This window comes from Oryzias latipes (genome assembly GCF_053564925.1).
Source record: "Oryzias latipes strain Hd-rR chromosome 1 unlocalized genomic scaffold, Olatipes_Hd-rR_3.1 chr1_Y_2".
Classification (NCBI taxonomy): domain Eukaryota; kingdom Metazoa; phylum Chordata; class Actinopteri; order Beloniformes; family Adrianichthyidae; genus Oryzias; species Oryzias latipes.
The window spans coordinates 440,751-468,326 of record NW_027616336.1 but is presented as its reverse complement, the minus strand read 5'-3'; the positions used below and the strand labels follow the sequence as shown (position 1 = coordinate 468,326).

The window sequence follows — 27,576 nt, the reverse complement described above, 5'->3', positions numbered from 1 at the left end:
CTATTATCACCCTCCTACCCCCCCCTCTCTCTAACGTCCCTCTCTCTTGTTCCCCTCTTTCCTTTTCCGTCCGGTCCAACACCAAAGATTTTCAAACATGATTGAAATTAATAAAGTTTGGCCTCAATTACAAAAGGGGTTTATTCAGACATACCTTTGGTTTGTCTGAAGATGAATAACCCCTCTTGTTAGAATAAAATATGTCCAACACAAGAGGCCCTCAGCTCTCATCTGTTTGCCTAGCTGTTGGACAGGACAAGTTAAAAAAAAAAAAAAAAAAAAAAAAAAAAAAAAAACTATACAAACGTCAAAAAGAGGTTTCCTGCTTCCAAAACACAAGTTTTATTGTTCAAAGACCACAAACAGCAGCTTCTATCCCCAAAGCACCTGAACTCTGATTTCCTCTGAAGGCTACAGCAGGGACATGGCCTGCAGGTTCTCCTTGATGATCGTGTCCATGACCACCTGAAAAACCACCTGGATGCTGGAAGTATCCGTTGCCGTTGTAAAGTGGTGGTAGATGAGCCTGCTGGGGGTTTTGTTGAGAGAGAGAAATCTGGCAGTGATGAAGCGAGCGGCAGAATCCACATCCCGGTCTGCACCTGGAAGAAGGTGAGGTGGGGGCGTGCATCAGGTTTTAGGAGTCCTCGTCATGTTGGTCAGACTCAAACCCTGCAGGGTCTGTCATGAACCTCCCATCTTTATTTATTTTTAGATGAAGTTCTAACCCACAACACAGTTCTGACGGAAACACAAAGCCTCTGCCACAGACAGACAGCTGGATCATCCGTCAGAACCAGCAGACCCACAGAACAGAACCTTACAGTTCTGAAGCTGCATTCATCTTTTCTTCATCTGTAAAATCCACACGTTTCCATTCTGATATAGACGGACAACGGGACAATGCAATGTTACCTAAATGCTGAAAATGTGGCTCTCAAGGCATTCCCAGGGGGCAGATCTCAAGGACCCAAACTAAAGTACCCCCCCACCACCACCCCAGCTGAATTGAAGAGTTTTTACAAGAGGACCACAAAAAAATAAATAAAAAAAAGTTGTATTTTAAAGTAAAAACAAAGCCATCATCACCAAATCATTGAAAGAATATAAAAAAACCCTCTTAGAAGAATGTGTGGAACTGCAGCCACAGCAGGGGCCCCTCCAGCATGAAGTCAAGCTCTTTGTCTAAGTCAAGCATGTTTGTACTTTGTCACCAATCTCCTTTTCTAAAAAGCGTTTGCCAGGAGTGGAGTCATACTCTGATGTATTTTCAAAGGTTATCAGCGGTCTTTTAATTATGATTATGTCCTTTTTGGACAAAATTAAAAAAAGACCTAGGACATAGTTTCTGCAGAACAGCAGGAGTTGATCCGAAATTCCCTCTGTTGGCGTGAAGTAACCCCGTCCCCCACTGTAACTAGTGTATTTTCGACATCACAAAAAAATATTTTTCAAACACCATATTTGACTAAAGATATACATACAATGAGCTGAATTTCCTTAGTTTCCATCATTAGAAAAATGCCACAAAAACATGTTAAAAAAAACACTAAAAAGACAATTTTTACAGATCTGTCCCCTTACAGGTCCAACTGCCAAACAACCCTCTCCCCCGATTATGCAGAAAAAAAGCTTTATTTAAATACTAAACATTTTTCTTTACAGTTGGACTCTTTACCATGGGGAACAAATGAGAAAGCTATTCTTTCTGAATCCATCTCCCAGTGGACATTTAGGGAACTGCAACATTTAGTTTCCTTCACATTTATGAAGGGGTGGGTGGTGGGGTGGGGGATCTATGATGACTTGAATCCTTATCTTACCTTTAAACTGTGGCCAATAGAAGCGCAGATGCCGTCCCGAGTGTAAAATCTTGTCCTGAAAAAGGTCGATCTTGTTCATGAATAAAACCTGTAACACAAACATGGAAGCATCAGCAGGGAGCTGAGAGGCTCTGAGGCGGGCAGGAAGATGGCAAACAGGCTCATTTAGTTCATTCAAAAATCTCTATTAATCCCTGACAGGACATCAGAAGCTGTACTCTGTCGAGTTCTGGTGGTTACAGCAGAGGGCAGGATGGTTGTTTGGCTCATCTGTTTACTACCAACAATCTGGTAGATTCTTTCCTCAGAAATGTACATATTAAAGCAAATAATAACAATCTCGACTGCCTTAACCCTTGTGCTATCCTATGGGGTCAAGATGACCATTGACGTGTTCTCCCTACCATGACAAAGGTGGATAAATGTGAAGAGGATTTCATGTAATCCATGGACACCAGTGAAGATCACAAATCATTGAAGAAAAAAGGTTCAGGGCATTGTCATGTCGGGTCCAGATGACCCCACTCCCAATGTGAAAGTGCCTAGGATAGCACAAGGGTTCATCTATATAATAGAGGATGATGGTCAGTCTGCAGCCATGGAGCGCGTCCATCTGGATGTGCTCCCTCAGACCTGTGTGTTTTTGCAGTTTGAACTGACTAATTAAAGACATCAGTCGCTCCCTTCTCTGATCGCAGACCAAACGCACACGGATAATAACGGGTTATGAGGCGGATGCAGAGCAGCACCTCGGTGTGTAATTATCACTGGCCAGCCTCAGCTGAGAGTTAATTGAGGTGGAGGTTACAAATCTCCCTCCCACATAAAAAAAAGCTATCATGAAACACATTTGTTTAATGAGCCTGTTATCCATGTGAACACGCAGGTCCGCACACACCCGGCCACGTAAACACGCCACTCACTGGCTTTCAATTACTCATTTCGCTTTAATGAAGCTTGAAGTTTTTCCTGATTTTAAAACAAACTGAAACTTTCTGCAGTCAGTGTGTGTGACAGCAAAGTCAGGTGACTGGTGTGATCGGGGATTTCGGCCTTCACAGCTTCAGCAGATTGAATAAGAGCAATGTTCAGGGTCTGCAGGAACACGGCAGAGTTCAGCGCCGAGCGCATGTCCATCAGCACGCAGAAGCAACCCACTTACAGAAGCTCATTACACGACTGTTTTAATGCCATCATTTACCGGAAACAGGAACGGAAAAACTGGGAGAGGGGGAAATGCCCAGCCCAACCTGATTACACGACTCTGTTTAATGTAGAGCGACAGAAGACTCGAACCGTGAGATTAGTGTGGAAACAGCATTGACCAGGCAGCTCCAGGTCACTCCGGGAATGACCAGAAAAGAGTTTATCCTTAAAAGCTACATGCATGAAAACCAGATCCTCCAAGTTTCTTTGACCTTTTTGACTCTTAAGTTACCAAAAGACACGGTCTGCTCCTGGCTGGATACGTCAAGCTCAGGATTTAAACAGAAGCCACAGAAATATGAATGATTAACTGCTGGAGATTTAAAGATTTGTGAGTCTGATCGGCCTCTACATCTTTCTTTTTTTTTCTTTTCTCAGTCAGCTCAGTTGCATTTCTGCAGTCAGGCTGCATTTCTGCTGTTGGACTGCATGTCTACGGTCTGCTGCACTTTTGCAAGTCTGTTGGACTTCTGCAGCCGAGTTACATTCCCGCTATTGCGGCTGAGTTGCATTTCTGCTGTTGGTTTAAACTCAACGAGACGCAAGATGTTGGCAAGATGGAACTAAAGTCAGTTTTGTTTCAGTATGAAACAGTTCTCACAGGTTTATGGACACCACCATCACCAAACTGTCTTCAATGCAGCCGCTACCACTTGATTGGTCAAAAATGTTAAGAGGGTGGGGTTCAGTGAAAGTGCACGAGGGATCAAACCTGGATCCAAACGGCATCTCTGGTCTTAACGGAAGACAGAAACAACAAATCTGCTTTGGATTTTCCAATATTTGATTGTATACTAATGGCATTGGTTCTGTTGTCTTGGTGTGTAGTTGTTTTAAAACATAAAAGTTTGGAATCATTCAACCCTTGTGCTATCTTAGATGACCCCACCCTTCCATTGACGTGTTCTCCCTACCATGACAAAGGTGGATAAAGGTGGAAAGATTTCATGTAATCCATGGACACCAGTGAAGATCACAAATCATTGAAGAAAAAAGGTTCAGAGCACTGTCTAGTGGGTCTAGATGACCCAACTCCCAATGGTAAAGTGCCTAGGATAGCACAAGGGTTACACACACTGCCTCAGAGCTCAGGTTCATGGGGCAAAGGGGAGCCTTTTCTGATTCTGAGTCCCCTTTTGCAAACTTAAGTCAAATTCCAGGTCAAGTCTTGAGTTCAGTTGCTATAACACACGTGTTTTATAGTCACAAATGATGGATTGTGGGTTTTTCTAATACCCACAAAAACAACTGTTTGGTGTTTGTGTGCCCCAAAAAGACAACAGGGACGTTAGATCTGACCGTAAACCCAAACATTATTCACAAGTCCTAAAGCTCAAGTCTCTCCCAGTGATGATGACTCAAGTCAGTCTCAGGTCCAAGTCCTCATCTCTGTGTCCTGTTGTGCACAGGTTCAGCTTTTATCCATCCATTAGACCTGGTCAGAACAAGGCAGGTCCACATTTTGTGTCTCAGATGTTTTCCTTTCCTTATTTTAGATCATTAAATCAAGACCTGACCGTCCCATCCTCATTAGCTCCTAACAGCTTCAACAGGAAGCAGAGAATCAATGTTATTCATTTCACTTGTCAGTGGTTTCATTGCTGTGGCTGATGGGTTGATGGTCAGAGCCCTGCTCAGAGGCACTCCGTCATTCACACAAGCATAACTAATGTTTATAGCTGATCTAACACAAGATAAAGACTGAAAGTCTAACATTTCACTGAAGTGGAGGTTTTAGCGAAAAACCTCATGAAACAGTCGTTTTCACCTCCTCTATTGTCAGATAGGAGTGACTTTAAATCACACCCACTTTCTGCAAACAAGCTTTTCTCCCCTGAGATTTCTACTGTTTGGTCATTTTTGTGTTTGAATTAATTATTCCTCCTCTGTTCTCTTGCATTTGGATGCTCCTATTTTCTCCAAAGGGGCCACAAACTAAAACTGACCTGTACTTTTTTTCCGGGGAATACAGACCCCATAGAAACTGCACCCACATGACCAAGATGCTGTAGTTTCTCATCAGAACTGTCTAGAACGGTGCATTTCATGCAACCGTAACCCTTGTTCTATCTTAGATGACCCCACCCTTACATTGACGTGTTCTCCCTACCATGACAAAGGTGGATAAAGGTGGAAAGATTTCATGTAATCCATGGACACCAGTGAAGATCACAAATCATTGAAGAAAAAAGGTTCAGAGCACTGTCTAGTGGGTCTAGATGACCCAACTCCCAACGTTAAAGTGCCTAGGATAGCACAAGGGTTAAATGCATTCATACAGTGATGCAGCTCCATTGGAGTGGAGACGTTTGTTTGTCAGGAGAAGAGCAGAAGTCTCTCTGATAGCTGCAGAAATCTTCTGAGCCACTCACAGGTTGCTTCACAAAATATGAAATGAGAGGAATCTTCATATTTTGTTTCCATGATTCTGTCACGAATCAAATCCAAACCAAAGTCTGGCGTTCCGTCAGTTTGGGTTTCAACCTCCTTCTGTGCACTTAGAGAGGTTTTCTTTGATTAGCAGAAATGGACCAACACCAGTCCACATGTGCAGGCAGGGCAGGAGGGCCCTGAAGATCAGACTTTGAGCTAGAAGAGCAAGAACTTTAGCTGTTTCTCTAACAGGAAAGCAGCTACACGGATAGAGAAAACAGCGTTTGTGCACACCAAATGGGACAAATGAGGGAGCAGAAGACCAACACCCGGCAAACAAACTCCTCCATAGAAGCACGATTAAAACATGTCGAGTGAAATCAGGGGAAGCGTTGACCGCCAGCAGCAGGTGTCTGGGCGATGCTGAAGAGCTCCTCACCATTGATGTGCTGCAGAAGAACAGGCTATTGCAGATGGAGGAAAAGAGATTCATGCTCTCCTGAAGACGATTCTGCAGGGAGAAGACAGAGAGCAGGAATCAGCTGCTGAACGGTTCATCATCTGAGGGTGAAGTTCTCCAGTGGAAACCAGCTCCTGCGTGAATTTATGTCTGAATTGTCATCTTAATTCAAATCCAGGTCTCAGCAGATATCTCCGTTTCCTGAATCATCTTTAGCTATACAGATAAAACTCTACCCTGATTTGAGGAGAACCCTTGATCGGAACTCTGGACTAACTTTTTCCTTTGAGTGGCCTCACATTTCCAACCACACTGCATTTACCAGCACAGTTTTTGTTCTTCTGTCCATTTGCAGCTGCTGAAAGGGAATTTGTCACATACACAGCAGCCTGAAACCTGTTTTCTTGATGCTTTGATCTTTTTCACTGTTTCAGCTCCAAATGCACTGTCAGCCATCATCTTCCCTCAGTCTTTACAGCAAACGTATATTATGGCAGCCCCAGCCCCCAAAAGCTTCCATTTAGTTCACTGAATCATGATCAGAAAGTCTCCATCTGTCATTTTTCTCGTTTCCTATTTTCTTCACTCGTTCTCTGCACTTAAATTTACTTTAAACACACTGTTGTAAAATTTTTATTGCAGCAAAAACAGGGAAAATCCAGCATTTGTTCCATCCTAACGTCCATTCTGCAAACCCTTAAACTTCTCAGCTGCTTGGTTCTCTTCTCCTTTTTCAGATTCTTTGAGGTGAACAACAGAAACGTCACAAAATGGAATATTCCTGCACTGTTGATAGATTATTAAAATCTGTCCGTCTTTCTCACCTGAACCTGTTTCTGTTTTTGGAAAAAGAAAAGAAAAGTAATTGGAAGGGAAAAAATGGGTTTGTTCTGAATATCTTTATGTTCCCTCGTTACATATACAGTTGGGCAAAAAAGTTTTTAGTCAGCCATCAATCGTGCAAAAAAAAAAACGTGTTAAAAAGATGAGTGAGGCCTGTAATTTTCATTATAGGTACATCTCAACTATGAGGCCAGATTTCTGTCCACAGCAATACTACAGTAAAAGCATGTTCTTAATGGTTGTTTGTACGGATCAGGCCTGAACATTTTAATTGTTTTAGTCTTTTGTTTGTTTTAATAACTTGTACAAATGGAGCCTGGGATTTGACGCAGCGAAAGTGAAATAGGTCGGACTCTACGGCCCTGGACCTGCTGCTGAAGTTACTGTGGTTGCTCCAAAGCTGAGATCATCCGACAAGTTTATTGGCCTGCCTGGAGTTGAATCTGTGAGGAGCACAAGCTGCCTCTCAGTCCTAATTCTGAAGTCAGAGGGAGAACAAAATGTTTTATTCCTAACAGAGCAGAGAACAACAGAACCTCTGACTCTTGTATCCAATAAGTCAGCTCATTTTAAAGGCAAAGCGGCTGCTGGTCCGAGAACAGTTGGACAGGAGCATGGTCACCATGGTTGCCATGGTTACAAAGGTCCTTCTTCTCTGTCTAAAGATGTCTGGACAGGGAAGTTCTGAGTCTCTGGAGGTTTGGTGTTGATTTGGTTCCTTTCCCGTCTGATCTAGGCTTGTCGTCGTCTTTGACATCTTCTTCCTTTACGAAGTTCCTGGTGTTCTCTGTAGGAGAAACATCTGGACTCAGATTGGGCCAGCTTGTCCGGCAGCCAAGGCCATGGTCATATCCATGAGTAATGCAGGCTGAAGGATGAGGATCATCTTTCAAAGGTCTTCTTTACTCCTGACGCTCAGAGATTCTTCAAGTTCCTCTGAAATCCTTTCACTTTGGGGTTGATCATGTCACAGACCAGGCACCAGGTGAAAGTTTCTTCTTTGTTTTTGATTCCTCAGTCCAGCTGTGATCTAGATGACCCCACTCCCAATGTTAAAGTACAAGGGTTACAAATGTGTGAAATCTGTCTTCTGTTGGAAATAAACATTTCTTTATTTATTTATGTTCCAACCCTTGGTTGGTTGCTGTAATTTGAAACATCAGACGTCTGTTGGACCTTCAGGTGATTCCACAACACACATGAAAACCAGGCGTGTTCCCGGGAGTGTTCCCCTCATCTGCTGCAGATGTGTCTGCATCCACTGACGCCTGCGGCTGCTGCATGCAGACACTGCACTCCTTCACCTGCAGTCAAGACGCTCATCTGATCCAAAAGGCTTTGGCAGCTGCTCTGATGGCAGGTCTCCTGACATCTAAACTGATCACTGCTCCGGCACTAAGCTGAAAGGGGCCCAGCATCAGCAGGAGCCCAAGGGATTCTGGGAGTTCTCCTACCGTGTGGGGGTCTTCCAGCAGCGTCATGTCATATCCACTAAGAGACACCACAAACAGCACCACTCTGACGTCCTCGAAACAGCCCATCCACTTCCGGCGCTCGGTTCTCTGCCCCCCCACATCGTACATCCTGAAAACATGAGGGGTGGGGGGTGGGGGGCAGAGGAAGACTGATGAAAAGAAAGACATGATTCAAGTTTCTCCTTCAGCTGCTATTCTGCAAATCATCTCTGCGCTAGAAGGTTCAGGCAGAAGTTCCCCTTACTCTGCTGTGACCCCCCCCCACACACACACACACACACACAGCAGATGGACAACACTGATGGGGGGTCAGGGAAAATATGGCACGTTTGTGAGAGGGAGGGCAGTCGGGCAATGCTGAGGCAGGAAGAGGATGTGACTTTTCCTTGAAAAGTAATCAGATTACAGAGGCAGCAGAGATGTTTTTTGGAAAATGGGTGTGATGTTTGCAGCTCTGACACCACTTTAACCCCTTCATGCCGTATGTTGTTATATCGCGTTAAATCGAGGATTCCACTTCCTTTAGCATCACCTTGAATGAAAAAAAAAGAATATTTTTTACTATAATTGGAAATACTTTCAGGCATGAAGAGGTTAAATAAAATATTTTATTTGAAATTTAAAATCCGTTTCTGTTCATCTCCTTTGATATTTTAAAGTTTTATTTTATGAATTAACTTGTTTAGTTAGCAGACTTTTTAACACCTTTATATTGTAACGTGTTTTTGTTGGTTCAGATTTGATGGGAAGGTTCCTCAGTTGTTCACATTCACCTTCAAACCTGAAGGTCTCATCAGCTCCTTCCTGATCAAGCTCTCTGGGGTTCACGACTCTGTTTGATTGGGAGCTAAATAAAATCTATCAAACAAATTGAAGTTTGAATAATGGTTTGTAGAAGTGGGTGGAACAATTCACTTATAAAAATGATTTGAGTCCTATCATAATTTGTGGTTGCCGACACATTCATAGTCGATATTGGTTCATTTGGAACGATCCGATTGGATCCGATTCACTGACTTGAAATCGATTCAACCAGTGTGACTCAGAGATAAATACCTGGGTACTGAACAGTGCAGGTGAAGCTTTCCAGGTTCCTTGTATTTCTTGCTCTTATTAGAACATTCTACTTTTCACAAAGTGGACTGGAATCATGGCTTGATCATCTTTTGCTGCATCACGTGTGTGTAGTCCGCTCTGATGCACATTATCGTTTTTTTACATTGTAATAAAACCCAAAAGGTATTTTCTATTATTGGTTATAATTGTTTTATTTCCCTTTCAGAGGATGTTATAATGGTTTAGGTTGATTCGATTACCAACTTGCCTCAAACAGATCGATCTGGTTGGATTGTAGGGATCAAATTCGGTTCATCGATTAATTGTTACACCCTCTGTTGGAGAAGAGCTGCATTTGTGCAGATAAATAGTCTAAATTCTGCAAGAGCAAACAGAGCCGCTGAGGTTGAGCTGCAGACGTGGTGGTGGTGGTGGTGGGGTGCTCACTGTGAGAGGGAGCTCAGCTGTCAGTGACCTCAAGCACTAACACTTCATCAGAAAACTGGCAGACATTCAGATGCTCCCAACAGCGCAGAAACACGCGGCCTCTTCATCACAGGAATCAGAGCTGCTGTTGGTCCGGACGGCGTGCGCACCTGAAGAACCTGATTGTGACGGACGTGTCCTTTGCAGCAGAGTTTCCTGCACACTTGAATCACCAGCAGAAGATTGGATGAGCTTCATGTAAGGTCAGGCGTTTCCAAAACACACCACCTCTACCAGCCCACTGAACTGGAGTCCGCCTTTTCAATTTCAACCCAGAAAGGTCAACGTCCTCCAGGAAGATGGATCCCAAACACAGCGGGACACATATGACACCCCCCACCACCACCCCCGACCATCCATGAGCTCCTCTGTTGAGAGGACGGGAGGGAAAAGGCAGAGGAGGAAATGAAAACAGGGGAGGTCTGTTAGGCAGCAGCTTTATCAAACATCAGGATGGAAGGTGGGGGTCCAGGGTTTATCAAAACTGATCAGCTGAAACTCTTCAGCCGACAGCAAATAAGACATTCACGCTAACAAGACAATCCTCCAGGATTGGCATCTTCAGAAGTGAGACTGAAGCCGTTACCAGGACACGTCTGCTTCAGACCCTCCGAAGTTCCACAAAGCTGTGAACACCTCCAGATGAAACATCCAAAGGAAAACTGAACTTTCAGCACGTATGTCAAACAGATCCAGTATTCAGAGCTGTCCTCAACCCCACCATGGTGACCACTCTGCCCTACTGTTACTACTGGGTCCTGCAGTAGCTTCACATTTGTAACAAGCTTGTGTAACCCTTGTGCTATCCTAGGCACTTTAACATTGGGAGTTGGGTCATCTGGACCCACTAGACAGTGCTCTGAACCTTTTTTCTTAAATAATTTGGGATCTTCACTGGTGTCCATGGATTACATGAAATCTTTCCACCTTTATCCACCTTTGTCATGGTAGGGAGAACACGTCAATGTAAGTGTGGGGTCATCTCAGATAGCACAAGGGTTAATGGAGAAAAGAGTAAATTGTTCTGTTCATCTCTGCTCTGTTGGGAATAAATCTTGACTTGTGTGATTTGAGGGATTTTTAGTTTTCATTTATCAAATTAAGAAGACACACTCAAAATTTTCCAGGATTCCAGATGTGTTTCTGTGAACCCGTCCGTCTTCATATCGGAGCTGAATGTGGAGTTTTCCTTCGGCTCACATGAAAGGCGGACAGACTAAAGAGCGAAGCCAAAGTTTCCCGTCAGCAAAGACCAAGAACGACACGAGCGCCCACGAGTGAGGAGCACGACCGGTGGAAGCGGGCCAGCTCCATGATGCTGCAGTCACTGCTGAAGCAGCTCATTACTGCCAGCAAACATTTGTTCTTCAACAAACTTCCAGATCCATCTGCCTCCTCCTGACACCCACCCATTTAATGACATTAATTTATGTTAAGCCCCTCATCAAGCCCAGGGGGGCCGGATCTTCTGAGCATGCGCTCAGAGTGACGCATGTCAGTTTTCTGGATGCTATCATCTATTTCTTCAAAAGAGCAGAAGATGAGGGGGGAGGGGGGGTTGAGCGATCCATTCAGTGGCAACACCTGAGACCCCCCCCCCACACGCCCCCCAGCTCAGAAACACATCCTCCATCTCTTCAAGGTGATGTCATCTAAGTTTGACAGGATAAAGGAACAAAATGGAAAAACTGGGATTGGGGGGGCGCAAGCGGCCTTTATCTAAGCGGGACAGCCGATGAACCTTCAAACTTCTCCCTGAGGAGAATCAAACGTAGCGAATGGTGACAGACGCGTCACAAGTCTGAGACGCAGGACGCCATGAGGATGTCAGCACACCGACGCGTTTATTTGATGTGGATTTTGTGTTTATATGCTAAACAGAGAGAAGGAACTTTATGGTCCTGCAGACGGGAGAAGCGAGGATAATGAAGGACGGGCTGGAACGGAGGGACAACTAAGTGAAGAAGCAATAATCTGATTTACCACAAGAGTTTGACAGATATGCACAATAACACGCAATAACAGCGACACACAACCTTCAGAAAGTGCAGGCCGCAAACACTCATCTGTGAGAAGCTGCTCTCTGAAGCCGGTGTCAGAATGAGAAGCAGGTTCCTCACTTATTATGACTAATCTGATGAAAAGGACCCACGTTACTGTGCAAAAACAGAATAAATGTGAAAATGAATCAGCGGTAGATGTTTTGCACTGGATTAAACCAGAGCCCCCCCCCTTCCTAGCTGCACCTGTCAGACATCTCTGTTTCTGAGTACTGCCTGAACCTCCTTCATCATCTCACCTTTAGGAGGTCTACACTACTAGATCTTTGAGGTATCATCTTCATACTCACCTTACCGCACTTAAACTTACATTGAAACGTCTGCACAAAGCCACACCCCTGTAGCGTCACTCATGACAACATTGTCTTCAGCTTCTCTTCGTTCATGGACCCCATTTATCGGCATTTTAGTGAAGTCCACAGGACCTTACTGTGTAATCGTTTGTGTGGTCCTTTTCCCTCCGTCCACATGTTCATCCATCGTTAGAACTAGATGAATGGGACCCCACCCAGCTATTGCTGGGAGAAAGTGGGGTACACCACACCACAGGTCGACAGTCTGTGGCAGAGCCACAGACTCATGCACACCTAAGGACAAGTTAGAGACACCAGCTAAGCTCTGATGTGGTCACTTTGCTTCCCCCCTGTTGTCTGTCAGGTTTTAGTCAGTTTGCTCCGCTTGGGGAGCTTGATATTAAATTCGGATATTAATTTTCTGCTGGCTGTAGTGAATTCTTTTGGAAACAGAAAGAATACTCAATGGGGTGTCAGGTGAGTAGGACTGGTGTTGACGTTTATAATGCAGTTTGGGGACTGCTAGCTGTATAGCTTTGCTAACTTTATTCATCTTTCCTTTTATTGATGCTTGTTTCTGACGTTGGCTCCTGAATAAAGTTGTTGGTAAAAGAGCGATGTCTAGATGTTTGTTGCATTCTCAGTTCTTATTTTTTGTTGAGATGGCGTGCTTCTTGCTAACAGATGCCTTAGTGTATTAAATTTGCCTTCACCTTTATTTGTTCTGTTCCCTCATATCTTCTGAAGGAGATCGGCATTGAGAGCCGGGCTGAATCCGCCAAGGAGAGTCTCCTTCATTGAACTTGTTTTTCTGTTTGTTTCTTTGAGGTGAACTGAGGGGTTGGAGTGTTATTTCAAGTATCTGCCTGGTTTCTAATGAGATGGTTATTCTTTTTCATTTATTTTTTATCTTGGTATATTCACTGGTTACTTTGTAATATCTGGACATGAAATACTTTTCTATTCCTAAAAAGTATCTCAAGAAGAATCTAGAATATTTTCATGATTATTATATTTTGGAAGAGTTCAAAGGTCAAACCCACCCAATCGTGCTTCAGGGAGAGTTCAGTCATTCCAAGATGAGGTTTGATGATGATGATTGAGGCCTCGCATCATCGATCACAGATCAATGCAGGAGTCTGACGTCTACTGATAATACCGAGCATCTTGCTCTTATCAGCAGGGCTTGCATGTGTGTGCATGTGTGTGCAGTGAGCTAATGACCAGTAGAAGTATTGATATATTAAATCAAACTGTCCATCAAACTCTCACTTTTCGGCTGCAGTCAGAGATAAGAACGTGATGAAGAGCACAGGACGAGGTGGAAGCTGGACTTGGGCACAGCGGTGGAGAGCAGTGAGTAACACAGTATGGGTAACATAAAGCAGGCCAGGGCCAGAACTATAGAGGAAGTCTTGTGCTCATTGAAAAATGACAATGAATTGAGATGCATAAAGTGAAGATATATTTACAATGTAAACTAACAAGATATCAGTGAAAAGTTTATGGAAAAGACGATTCTAGTGTCCATATCCCTTTAAATGTTCAGAAGTCCAGTTTCGTGAGTTCAATGCGATCCAAATTCAGAGGGATAATCTAGTTGGCCTCCAACACAACCACAAAACCAGTATAAGGAGGTGTGTATGCTTCCTATCCCGGCCAGATATAGGCATGGGCAAGAGGGGGGTGACCCCCCCAAATGCCGTGACTGCCTCCCCAATTGTGACGGCCCGCTCCACCTAAAATTTGAAAAACATTTTTAAAAAATGATCAGTGCCTTCTCTGTCTTCTTTTCAAAGTAGCTGCTGGTTGGTAAATACAGAGGAAGGGCGTGGCCAATTGCTTCACCTGCTTGCTGCGCGAAGCTGCAGATAAATTTGTAAATATGTGGGAATTACATCAGTCTTTATTTTGTTCTGGACACCACTGGAAACACAAATTCATATGATGGTTTCTCAGATCGCAGCAGCATTTCCGCCTTCAGCGATCATCGGGAGCTTCGCGCTCCGCTATGCGAAGGCAGCTGGCGGTCCAAAGAAAAAAGCTTGTCCGCGGTGCGTCAGGAGGAGGACCGCAGAAGGCGGACATGCTGCTATGTAGTCCTGAGAAGCTGTGGAAACTCATCAGAAGTTCACAACCAACTCAAAGCCGTCTTCTCTGCCGCTAACACAGTCTGTCCAGTGGTCAAGTTAACTAACCAATCAGATGGCTCAAAAAAACTAGGAAGTGCCCGGTGTCAACCTTGTTGAACATTTGACTGACAGATTCTCCCAAGACCCCTTTCAAGTGGTAGGAGTGTAGACTTCCAACAAGCTCACTCCTGACTGCTGAGAGGGGTTGCCCTAGAAACGTTGACTCAGAACAACTTGTACCAATTGCTGCTTACTGAGGATACCTGGCTCCAACATGGCGGTATTCATATTAAAATGGCGACTGAATGACTTAATATCGTTAGAGGCAGAATAAGGCCATTTTCCATGGGTGACATCACACTCGCTCTGTCCAGTTCTCTTCAAAAGTCCATGCTCCTACCACCCAGTCCAAAGTTGTTGGGTCTCAGTTTTACAGCTCGAGTTGGGCTTCAAGTAAAGGCCCGGCAGATCATCGTCTGTTGGGAACATGGCATGTTCCCCATTGTGACAACGGGATCTATCCACTGCTCGTCCAACTTGCTTTACAGAAGTCACACTCATGTAAGAGTCATGTCTCTCGACAGTAACATCCAATTCTGTGATGGCCCCCTAACAGAGCGATGGCTTAAGCACCAACTATAAATCACATCAAGGCTGCAGGATGAAGATGTACCTGAAGATGAGATGGTTGACTTTGAACTGGGTCTCGATCACCCCAGTGGTCCTCAGCCGCACTCTCAGGACGTCTGCCTCTGTGGGCACGTAGTCTGGAGACGTGATGCGACTCAAGTTCTCAAAGAAACTGGTACACAAAGGAGGGAAGGTTAAAGACTTCACAGGGAAAGGAAATCATTCAAACAACCTGTAGTCACACTGGAGATCAAAAGAGACATTAAAATTAGTCGCTGGTTTGCAGCAACCTTCTCAGTGTGTGTGTGTGGGGGGGGTTACGGTGCACTGTGATAAGGCAGAGTCCCCGGGGGCGCTGCAGCAGTCATTCAGTCACAGGCAAAGCTTTTGGAAACTGATAAACTGCTAAATGAGTCTCTGCACAGACATTACTTTTAGTTTTTAGGAAACATTGCAACCTGACGACAACAACAAAAAAACACTTTTTACTAAAAACAGAGAGAAATAGGAAGATTCTTTAGAGATTATTGGAGATTTTCTCTAAAATGAAGAAAACACGCGTGATGATATCAAATGAAGAAAAAACAAGAATACTCTGCTTATGTCATGTCAGTAAACAAAACACAAATACAAACAGAGACACAAAAACACACACAAGTATACAAAAAAGCACACACATATCACGAATACACAAAAACACAAATACATGGACGTACAAGAATACACACACACATACAGAACACAAATACAAACATAGATATACAGACAAACATACCCGTTTTTTACATAATTATACAACAAAAACACACAATTACATAAAGATACACCAAAAACACACACAAAAACTAATACAAATGTACACACACACCCATACACACTCGAATACACACAGGCACATAAAAAAATCAAAAACGAAAACACACACACAACTAGCTTAATTTCCAACATGAGTGATCAGTTCATGGAGGACGTTCTGAGAGAAGTACCATGTTGCAGTCCAGAAAACGGTTTCATTTTAATGCATGTGACACTAACTGGTGTGACTGTGACACAATCAAAGGTCGTTGTGTGCGTTCTCCTCGATGTCGAACTCTGATGCGCTATTCTCTCAAACAAAGCTGAGTCCAGGTTGATCTCAGACAGGGAAAAATGCATCTCATTACAAGATAAGTGATCTGGTTTGAGATCAAGTCTGAGGACTTTTGGGTCGGAATTCTTCCCACAATGCTTTGCTTGAAGCTTGGAAGTACAGATAAGAACAATCAGGTATCACCACAAACAACAAGTGTGGATGTGACCTCACAGGGGGGTGGGGGGTGTCTATGGAGCGCAGAGGGTGATGCTGATAAATTGTGGATCTCAGTGGAAACCAGGGGGCCTGACATTGGAGATAACTTCACAACGAGGGAAGGGATGTGGACGGCCTCCCGCTGGTTCTCTGCTCCGCCTTCCGCCCCATCAGCTTTAAAGCATCATTTCTGCATCTAATCTCCCATTTTCTTCAGCCTTGCTGAGTTCAAACAAGTCGGACTTCTGTTTAAATTTAGGCTTAAAGGCTAAGAGGTTAAAGTGGCACCAAGCTGCTTCATCAGCCGAGCATCTGCTGCAGCTAATGAGACCTGTTCCCCTCAGCGCCGGGCATTTGCAGAGTACTCACTACAGCGCAGAGTCGTTCAGCTCGTACTCGCATCCCTGAGCCGCCGCCGCTCGCACCCCCTGATCCGCCCACAGACAGGACAGGGCGTGGCCCACAAACGGACGCAGCACCTGCTCTTCATCAAAACACCGCCCACACGCCAGCACACAACGGGCGTGGACCTGCGGGAGGAAGACACGGAGAAAGATGAAGATCGGGGGAGAAGAAGGCCTCAAAGGGATGGACAGATGCGAGGATGCAGAAAGTAATGGGTGGATAGATTGACGAATGTAAGGCTGCACAGATGAATTGTTGGAGACGGAAAGAGGTGGTAACTTCACCAACAAAGTCTAATCAAATGTAATCAATTACACCCCAAACTGACACACACCAACTCCTGCTGATTTTCAAGTCATAAGAATCAGATTCAGTGATAAGATGCTGCCCTCTGGTGGAGATATAGGTGAAACAGAAGCTTGGGGTGGGGGGTGGATACGGGTGGGGGTTACAGTGCAAAGGAACAGAGAAGGGAAAACGGCGTGAACGTCTACCTTGTTCCTGCTGTTAGCCAGGTTGATGTGGAGGAGACCCATCCCATGGAGGACAAACTTCATGGAAGTCAGGAGGTTATCCAGAACCGCTGGCTGCAAAGGTCAAAGTTCAAGAGAAAAAAAAGTCTATCGTTGTGTCCGAATTCCTTCTGTCCTCACTATAAAGTGCACTAAATAGTGCGTTTGCCAATTTGTAGTGCTGTCCGAATCTACAATTACAAAATTGAGTGCCCTGAAAATTTCCCAGAAGTCTATGTGAAAAACCAGTGTGCTTCAGTGTTCACTGTATTTGCGAATGTAGACCACAATGCATTGCGTCAGAACAATTTTTTGCCAAAAAAATATATTTAAATGTTATTTTTTAATAAACCATCAACACTTTTAACTTCAAAATGAAGTGGACTCAAACATAATCATCGCAAAACGCTCACATCAATTAGATTTTAAAATCGTGAAATCGATGACGTCACATTCACCATTTAAAAAAAAAAAAGTAATGAGCATGGTGTCTGAATTGCTTTTAAAACTACATAGTGCCGCACTATATAGTTTTTTGGTAGTTAGGGGTTAGGGTGGGAAATCAGACACAGCCTAAGAAAATTTCCTGCTTTGTGTTTGTCAAAGGACGGACGGCTTTAGGCCACACACAAAAAACAGAAGTTCATGAAGATGGACAAGATCAGTAAAGGGGGAGTTACAGGGACAAGAAAGAGAAGAGGAAGACCAGAGCGGAGGTCAAGAGGACACAAAGGGGGCGAGTGTGACTGATGGACAGAGTAAATGGTAAATGGCTTAACAGTCAAGGCAAGGTGGGGTTCAGTGTCTTGCCCAAGGACACTCTTCCGATCAAAGGTTGACCGCCCTACCACTGCACCACGGCCGCCCAAAGTAGGGGATGGAGACAGCTGAAGGCCAGGTTTAACTTTACAGTTTATCAAAAAAGAACTAAACTCAGAAGTTTTTTTCAATCCTGTGAACATGACGCATGAAGGGGGACGGCACATGGAGCGGAATTTGCTAGACGCTCTTGAAATATGCCAAACTTGTGGGACTAAGTTGACTTGAATACACCCCCCCCACTAAACAAACTAAAACATGTGCAAAAATGTACAAATCTGAGTCAAACTGGCAGCTTTTTCTTTAATTACCAACAGCTGTAAATGAATAAGAAAAGAAAAAAAAATTGTAAGACATAAAAATACTGGAAGCCGGGCTGTAGGTGTGTTTATTTTTGGTGTAAAATTGAACTTTTAACGCAGGAGTCAAAATAAAATGGCTTCTTTTTGACACCAGTCTCTAATGGGGCTCGGAGGAAGTGCAAGATTCAATAGTTTCTGCTTCAAATACTGAACAGAAGCTGGATGTTGGGTGGATGCTTCTAAAAATCTGTGAAATCGACAGGTTGGATCCAACAGGTCTTTTGTTTTCCTTCATGTTGTTGTTGCAGGGCTCCAGACTGCGAGCAATTGGTCGCATTTTGCGACCAAAATTTGAGAGTGTGCGACTGAATTTTACATCCAGTCGCACATGTGCGACCAGTAAATTTGCTTCCCCCACCCTTCGTATTTTTTATACATCAAACGTGGAAGGGGCACATCAATGATCAATGAAATAATCAATGAGACGCAAGCCACACGGACGCAGGCAGACACACACACTCGCGCACATACTCATGAAACGCGAGCACGTACACTCTCGCGTGATACCTGTCTGTGAGGCGGCCACTGCGTGTGAGAAGAATAGGGAAAGCCACTGTGAGTGGCTAAAATGCGTTGAGGGGGCGGGGCCTAGAGATAATCGAGCGCGCGTAAAAATCTGTGGGAAGGAAACTGAGACAAATATCACAACCTGATATCTGCGTCTGAGCTATGGGTAAGCGAACTATTGATTCGTTCTTCCGACCTGCAGCTAGTGTACCAGTGCCAGAGTGTACAGCAGGGGTCTCAAACTCGCGGCCGCAGGCTATTTGCGGCCCCCAAGATGATATTTTGCGGTCCCCGCCTTAATATGAAGGTTTAATGTTACTGCAGCCCGCCAGTTTGTATGAATGACACTTTTTCATCGTCGTGCACGGAGCTGACCAACCAATCACAGTGGGGTAAATGACTCTTGGGGGCGGGACAATGACAGGGTTTGAAAGCAGGAAACCTGACAGCCCCCTCCCTCCCCGGGCCACATTAAGAAGTTCCTTACTTTCCTTTTGAACGTATTTATTCGCTCGTAATTTTCTACATACATGCAGTCCGTGCTGAACTTTTCTCTGGGCCGCACAGAACCGGAGGAAGGTTTAGGTTTTGGTTACGGTTACGGTTACGGCGGCACATCAAACGGGTTACGGCAGCACACCGCTCCCGTCCCGCGGGAGTCGGGTCAGCTGAGGAGAATAAATGTCCCACACCTACATGCGTGACAGCTAACAGGGCTTGAACTTTAAACACGTGCGGGCAAAAACAACATTAGTTTTAGACACACTGAAAACACTTGGGGAAAATGCAACGATAGACGTGTTTGAGATGAACCAGCACCTCGCCTGGATCGTTGGGGACACCAGGCGGGGGGGGCTGAGAGATGAAAGCGAATCTGCAGCAAGACTGAAGGACAACAGTTGGAGTTGTCCTTAACATTCAATTTAGTTTTAATATTATTCTCCCCCTTAGTATGATCTGTGTTATTATATATTTTATGATTATTTTAATGTTTTGTGATGTATGTAGCCTTTTTTAATGAATTGGTATTTTAAATTATTTTAATTAATCACTCCACTACAAAAACCATCAGGACACATGTCCCATAATGCATTGTTTTGTAGTCTCTAGTTTCCAGCTGTGTCCGGGTAGGTTTGCCCCTTGCTCCCATCCCTTTCTCGCGATATTTTTGTGATGATTGACAGTTGATGTTGGAGCAAAAACAAAAATATATGTCTCACACCAGGTGATCTGTGCAGCGTTGAGTTCACCTGGGTGATCTCAAACACGCTTGTTGTGCATCTTGGCTGCACCTATTTGGTGTCACAAAGATAGATTTCCATCAGTTTTCTTTACTTATTTGTACTGTCATGACAGCGATAGTGATGTCAGTTTACCTTCTTGTTGCATCTTCAAAAGTGCAGAATAAAATGTGACACTGAATTTGAAACAGCACATTGTAATTTCTGCATCTATTATTAAAGTATTTATTAGTAATACAGTGGAAATTAGTAGATTTGGTTAGAATATTGATTTACGGTGTGCGCCCCTAAATTTTCTGGTTGCGCCCCTAAATTTTTCAGTTAGGGGCCACTGTGCTCCTAGTGAAAAAAGTTAGTCTGGAGCCCTGTGAGGGGCTGTAAGCTAGCAAGAGAGAGTGTAAAAGGGTCAGGGGAAATAAGTGGAGGCTTACTGCAGTGTAAAACTCCCGCCTACAACATGCACGCCTGCAAAAACGTCCAGTTTGGGCTCAGCAGCCGCTGTTTCTGTTGATAATAGACACGTTCTTGTTAGGAAATGCTCTGACACAGGACAGCTGATCTCTTAGCTTAGAGAGCTGGACCAGAACAATAGTTCTCTGTGCCAGACTCACTAAACCTCCACTGAAAGTACCCACAATCCTCAGAGATGAGGCAGGTGGCAGCAAGCAAAGGGTTTAAGGTGTGACTATGACCGTTCACTTGATATTGCTTTAACGCCGGTTCCTCCACTTTTTTCCTTTTTGATATTTTCATTTCTTCTTTGCTGACATGCTTGCAGTGTTTGACCCAAAGTGTGCACATAGTTTGACAGATAAATGGGGAGTGCACACTTTTAGGACAGTCTTCCTTCCTCATCCTCTCCTATTCAGTTCATTTGTCACGCTCTGGTCTGTTGGAAGTGTCTGCTTTTACTGACCTGCCATGTCTGTTCTCCCAAATGAGGACACGGCTTTCACTAAACCACCAGCCCCAAATCTATTTCTTCAGATGTTTAAGGCAAAATGTTTCTCACTTTTTCCTGATCTTAGTAGACCTTTTGTTTGGGAGTTAATCATTTGACTAGTTTGACGCTTTGGAGGTTGAGGATTGTTTGCTAACCCAACCCATGTTGGATCTTCACTCATGCGGAGCAGAGCGCTGCGGTCAGCTCTCGAGTTTCTCCTGATTGATAGAGACCAAAACAAACACAGGGCTCCAGACTAACTTTTTTCACTAGGAGCACAGTGGCCCCTAACTGAAAAATTTAGGGGCGCAACCAGAAAATTTAGGGGCGCATACCGTAAATCAATATTCTAACCAAATCTACTAATTTCCACTGTATTACTAATAAATACTTTAATAATAGATGCAGAAATTACAATGTGCTGTTTCTCATTCAGTGTCACATTTTATTCTGCACTTTTGAAGATGCAACAAGAAGGTAAACTGACAGCACCATCGCTGTCATGACAGTACAAATAAGTAAAGAAAACTGATGGAAATTTATCTTTGTGACACCAAATAGGTGCAGCCAAGATGCACAACAAGCGTGTTTGAGATCACCCAGGTGAACTCAACGCTGCACAGATCACCTGGTGTGAGACATATATTTTTGTTTTTGCTCCAACATCAACTGTCAATCATCACAAAAATATCGCGAGAAAGGGATGGGAGCAAGGGGCAAACCTACCCGGACACAGCTGGAAACTAGAGACTACAAAACAATGCATTATGGGACATGTGTCCTGATGGTTTTTGTAGTGGAGTGATTAATTAAAATAATTTAAAATACCAATTCATTAAAAAAGGCTACATACATCACAAAACATTAAAATAATCATAAAATATATAATAACACAGATCATACTAAGGGGGAGAATAATATTAAAACTAAATTGAATGTTAAGGACAACTCCAACTGTTGTCCTTCAGTCTTGCTGCAGATTCGCTTTCATCTCTCAGCCCCCCCGCCTGGTGTCCCCAACGATCCAGGCGAGGTGCTGGTTCATCTCAAACACGTCTATCGTTGCATTTTCCCCAAGTGTTTTCAGTGTGTCTAAAACTAATGTTGTTTTTGCCCGCACGTGTTTAAAGTTCAAGCCCTGTTAGCTGTCACGCATGTAGGTGTGGGACATTTATTCTCCTCAGCTGACCCGACTCCCGCGGGACGGGAGCGGTGTGCTGCCGTAACCCGTTTGATGTGCCGCCGTAACCAAAACCTTAACCTTCCTCCGGTTCTGTGCGGCCCAGAGAAAAGTTCAGCACGGACTGCATGTATGTAGAAAATTACGAGCGAATAAATACGTTCAAAAGGAAAGTAAGGAACTTCTTAATGTGGCCCGGGGAGGGAGGGGGCTGTCAGGTTTCCTGCTTTCAAACCCTGTCATTGTCCCGCCCCCAAGAGTCATTTACCCCACTGTGATTGGTTGGTCAGCTCCGTGCACGACGATGAAAAAGTGTCATTCATACAAACTGGCGGGCTGCAGTAACATTAAACCTTCATATTAAGGCGGGGACCGCAAAATATCATCTTGGGGGCCGCAAATAGCCTGCGGCCGCGAGTTTGAGACCCCTGCTGTACACTCTGGCACTGGTACACTAGCCGCAGGTCGGAAGAACGAATCAATAGTTCGCTTACCCATAGCTCAGACGCAGATATCAGGTTGTGATATTTGTCTCAGTTTCCTTCCCACAGATGTTTACGCGCACTCGATTATCTCTAGGCCCCGCCCCCTCAACGCATTTTAACAACTCACAGTGGCTTTCCCTATTCTTCTCACACGCAGTGGCCGCCTCACAGACAGGTATCACGCGAGAGTGTACGTGCTCGCGTTTCATGAGTATGTGCGCGAGTGTGTGTGTCTGCCTGCGTCCGTGTGGCTTGCGTCTCATTGATTATTTCATTGATCATTGATGTGCCCCTTCCACGTTTGATGTATAAAAAATACGAAGGGTGGGGGAAGCAAATTTACTGGTCGCACATGTGCGACTGGATGTAAAATTCAGTCGCACACTCTCAAATTTTGGTCGCAAAATGCGACCAATTGCTCGCAGTCTGGAGCCCTGCCTCACAACCCCAGCCTAACATTAGGGCGGTCGTGGTGCAGCGGTAGGGCGGTTGAACTCTGATTGGAAGACTGCAGGTTCGATTCCCACCCTGCCAGCCCCTGTGCTGAAATGTCCTTGGGCAAGACACTGGCACCCACCTTGCCTCTGGTGGAAGGTTGGCGCCCGTGTTCGGCAGCATTTTAATATCAGCTACTGATTCACCACTATTGCATTCTATATATATCCTCAATCATGAGACAAATGTCCCAAGAAAAACTTTAAAAACACTATTTTTATTGGAGTGGGTCTAATATAAATGCAATAAAGCGTTTAAATGTGACAGAGGAAACAGTTGGGAACTTCATGCACATGCATGTGTGCGCATGCACAAACATGCATGCGAACAGGTGCCTGCACATGTGTACAAAAAAACTCTGCTGCAGTACTGGCCTGAGAGCAAATGTATACATGTGGAGGCACAAACTAAATGAACTTTTGTCCAAACAGAACTGAAGCGATGATGAAGAACAACTCTTCATCATTCTTCACACCAGAAAAAAGAAACACAAACTAAACAAACTGATCAGCAAAGTTTTGATTTGTGGTACGAAGGGTTTATTATGCTCCCGTGAGTCCTGCCTTCATCTGTGAGTAGAACACTCACATATTCATGAAGATCACACTACAAAAAACAGCTGTGTTCCTTCAGAACACCGCAAAAATCTGACCCTGTGGTGATGGTGTCATGATATGGGTCTAACAGCAAAGTGATGCTCACATATTGTACAACACTGTTATGTCTATTTCTAGCATGAAGTAAAAGAAAATGTGATGAATGGAATCAAATTTATTTATTAAACAGATCCATTTCCTCCAAAACCCTCTTAATTAATGAGTTAATTAATGATAACAAACTAGCCTTAACAGAAACATGGCTCCAACAGGATGACTATGTTAGACTGAATGAAGCAACCCCCCCCCCCCCCCCCGCTATAATAACTATCAGAAATCCAGGGAAAGGAGGCGTTTTAGCAGTAATATGGTAAATGGCCTATACTTATATAATGCTGTTCTACCTACAAGGCCCAAAGTGCTTTACAGTCAGACACACATTCACCCAGTCACACACTGGTGGCGGCTCCACTGCCGAACACTGGCGTCAACCTACCACCAAAGGGAAGGTGGGGTTCAGTGTCTTGCCCAAGGTCACATCGACTTATGGGCATGCAAGGCGGGAATCAAACCTGCAATTTTACGATCATGGGTCGAACGCCCTACTGCTGCACCACGGCCAACAACCTAGCTTACTTGTCAGCACTAAAGTCAAACATGTTTATAACTCCTTTTAAAGCATAATATTGTCTATAAATCACCCAAACAGGAAGACTCAAAAAGCAGTTTTATTCATAATTATTAATCCTATCTATGCTTTACATGCTGCCCCTAGGAAACATAATTAGGAAACACTGCATTAATTTTCTCTGTTATGCAGATGAGATGCAGTTGTATTTATCCATTAAACCTGACCAGAATGACCATATAGAGAAACTGAATGCCTGCATCAGAGACATCAAGACCTGGATGACAATTAATTACCTTCTACTGAACTCAGAAAAAACTGAGGTCATTATACTAGGTCCTAAAAACCTCAGAGATGCTCTGTCTGCTCAGATAGTCTCCCTGGATGGCATAAGTATAGCCCCCAATTCCACAGTTAGAAACCTTGGGGTTTTATTTAACCAAGATTTCTCTTTTGAGGCTCACATACTGTATTACAGGCTTTTAAAACTGCATTTTTTCCACCTGCGGAACATAGGTAAGATCAGAGATAAATTCTCTAAAAGTGATGCTGAAAAGCTCCTCCATGTATTTGTTAGACTGGATTACTGTTACTCTTTGTGAGCAGCGTGTCCTAAGAGTTTCTTAGGGGCGGCAGTGGTGCAGCGGTAGGGCGGTCGACCCATGATCGTAAGATTGCAGGGCAAGACACTGAACCCCACCTTGCCTCTGGTGGGAGGTTGGCGCCAGTGTTCGGCAGCGGACATTCACACCAGTGTGTGAATGTGTGTGTGCATGGGTGAATGGGACTGTGACTGTAAAGCGCTTTGGGCCTTCGTAAGAAGGTAGCAAGCGCTATATAGGTATACGCCATTTACCATTTAAGAAGTCTCCAGCTTGTTTCAGAATGAAAAAGCTAGATTGTTAGCAGGAACTAGCAGAAGAGATCACATCACTCCTGTGTTAGTTTCACTTCACTGGCTCAGTTGAATCAAGAATCAAGTTCAAAATCCTCCTGTTAACCTATAAGGCCTTGCAAACGTATGACCCCATCCTATATTAAAGACATCTTACTGCCTTACCACCCAAACAGAACACTTTGCTCACAAAATGCAGGACTGCTTGTGGTTCCTAGAATTAATAAAAGTACGGTTGGAGGTAGAGCGTTTAGCCACCAAGCCGCTGTTCTATGGAATATGCTCCCAGCTCATGTAAGAGAGGCCGACACAGTTTCTCTATTCAAAGTTAGAATTAAAACATTCCTCTTTGGACTGGCTTATTGTCAGACTAGCTAGTATTCATAGAATATTACCTTGCTGTTAACGTGGTTAAATTAAACTTAATAACAATAACTATTTGTTTTTGGTAGGCTGCTAATAGTTAAAAGCTGGGGAAACTATGGTGCACTGGGGTTCTATCCTCTATTCTCATCTACTTCTACTTCTACTCTCCTCTACTCTTGATCACTATGATTTTTCCAGAATCCGTTGTTTTAGGAGTTTTTCCTTACCAAGAAGGAGGGTCTAAGGGCAGGGTTTAGTTTAGTTTAGTCTGTTTAGTTAGTTCATTTTAGAATTTTCCTATTGAATATATTTATTCACGATCCTTATGATTTAATGTTTACTTTACAATTACTGGTACGAAGGCCATTGAGACAACTGTTGTTGTGATTTTGGGCTATATAAATAAAATTGAATAGAATTTTCCTCAAGGTAAAAACCTTTTTTCGTTTTTTCTTTATATTCCAAAAGACTTTGTTTACATTGAAAGGAAAATAAGGAACATGGAAGACTCCAAACTCTGTCAACCATCCTTCAGTTTAAACCAGAAGTTTAGAAGAAAAAGTTTTTACAATTTAGGAATTAACTAGTTTTAACCGAGATCTTCTGCTGAAGTCCACCTTTTGAAAATACACGCGCGCGCGCGCGCCCCCGTTTCTCACCTTGAAGCTGAGGAGCTCGTGCCCGCTGAATCCGCCGCTGTGGATAATCTTCATCTGTTTGACCAAAGTGCTCTTCCCGCTCTCCGCCGCTCCTGCGGGTCGACACCAGTCGGTTAATGCCCGGGTCCGAGTGCGGGTCCGAATCGAACCGCAGTCTGCTCTCACCCAGCAGCAGGACTCGAACCTCCTTCATGTCCCTCTTGGCGCGCTCCAGCAGCTCCCGGTCTATCCCGGCGCTGCGGATCCTCGCCTCCCTGTCCTCTGGAAGTTCGATTCCCAGGCACAGCCCCATCCCCATCATGTCCTGTCCGACCTGCTGCGGACTTCAGAACCAGAACCCGCTGCAGAACTTTAGGACCAGCCGGTCCATCAGACTGAGCGCCTTTTGCGGTCTTGGCGGGACTCTCCAGAGGAGGACCCGTACCCCACCTCCTAAAACAGAGGGCCCTCCCCCTGCCGCTGCCCACATGGAACGGACAGCCCAGCCTCTTCCCAGGAAGTGACGTTTGTTTGTTTACAGCTTTACCTGAGAGCCACAAAAGCAGGTGAGCAAACCCTGCTGCGCATGCGGCGTACGGAGGCTCAGGAAAGTCTGATAAAAGGCCAACTTATTACCTAAATCCAAACTTGTCCTCCAGATCTAAGCTTTACAGGAACCCTCAAAGTGGTTTTGGTTTCATCTGAATATTTTTCTCATTTCTGGTCCAAATCCTTCAGAGGAATCAAACCCGTGTCTGGACTTGAATCTCATCCCACTCAGACCCTCCCCACCTGAACATGAAGGAGTGCTCCGTTCTCTGTGTTCCGGCTGGAGAAGGTGATATTGTTTGGTGGATTGCATCTACTAATGGATCGGTGAGTCAAAGCTTGCAGAACGCGAAGAAGCGCTGAGTCAGCAAACATTTGAGCATCGGCAGGCAGCTGAGGGTTCTGAGAGTCTCACTTTCAGAGGGAAACACCTTTCTGGAGTTTCAAATCTACATTTGTTGATGAATCCAAACGTGTTGTGTTGTGTTGTTTGTTTACAGCGCTTAGCCAGTCAGTTTTCTGTCTGTGCCGCCTCCACCCACTCACCAACACCTGCTGGACATGTGTGGCAGGAAAATAAAACCAGGACCAAAGAACCTAAAGAATGAAAACTTTCATTTTCTGAATCTTCTGGCTCAGAAGGAGCTCCTGCGTGATGAGGAGACCCTGACACAGTGGAGGGAGGCCCATGGTCTGGGTCAGCTGATAGACAAGTGCAGAGGGGGGAACAGAGAGAGAGGCTGGCGCTCTGGGAAGGATGAGTCAAAAAACAAACCACAGTGACAGTCTCAAACAGAGGGTTTAAAGGAGATTAAGCCCCGCCCCTCAGT

At 44.4% G+C, this 27,576-nt stretch overlaps 1 protein-coding gene across 1 annotated transcript; it reads right to left on the bottom strand.

Moving 5' to 3' along the window:
- Positions 1-318: 318 nt before the first annotated feature.
- On the bottom strand, positions 319-26,688 carry gnav1 (guanine nucleotide binding protein (G protein) alpha v1). Its single transcript, XM_004066164.5, has 9 exons — positions 26,384-26,688; positions 26,219-26,310; positions 17,025-17,117; positions 16,495-16,655; positions 14,881-15,009; positions 8,160-8,289; positions 5,842-5,913; positions 1,824-1,911; positions 319-602 (listed from the first exon to the last, which is right to left on the bottom strand). Exons 1-9 carry the CDS (start codon positions 26,517-26,519, stop codon positions 412-414), a joined length of 1,092 nt encoding a protein of 363 aa, XP_004066212.3. The 5' UTR covers positions 26,520-26,688; the 3' UTR covers positions 319-411.
- Positions 26,689-27,576: the final 888 nt, after the last annotated feature.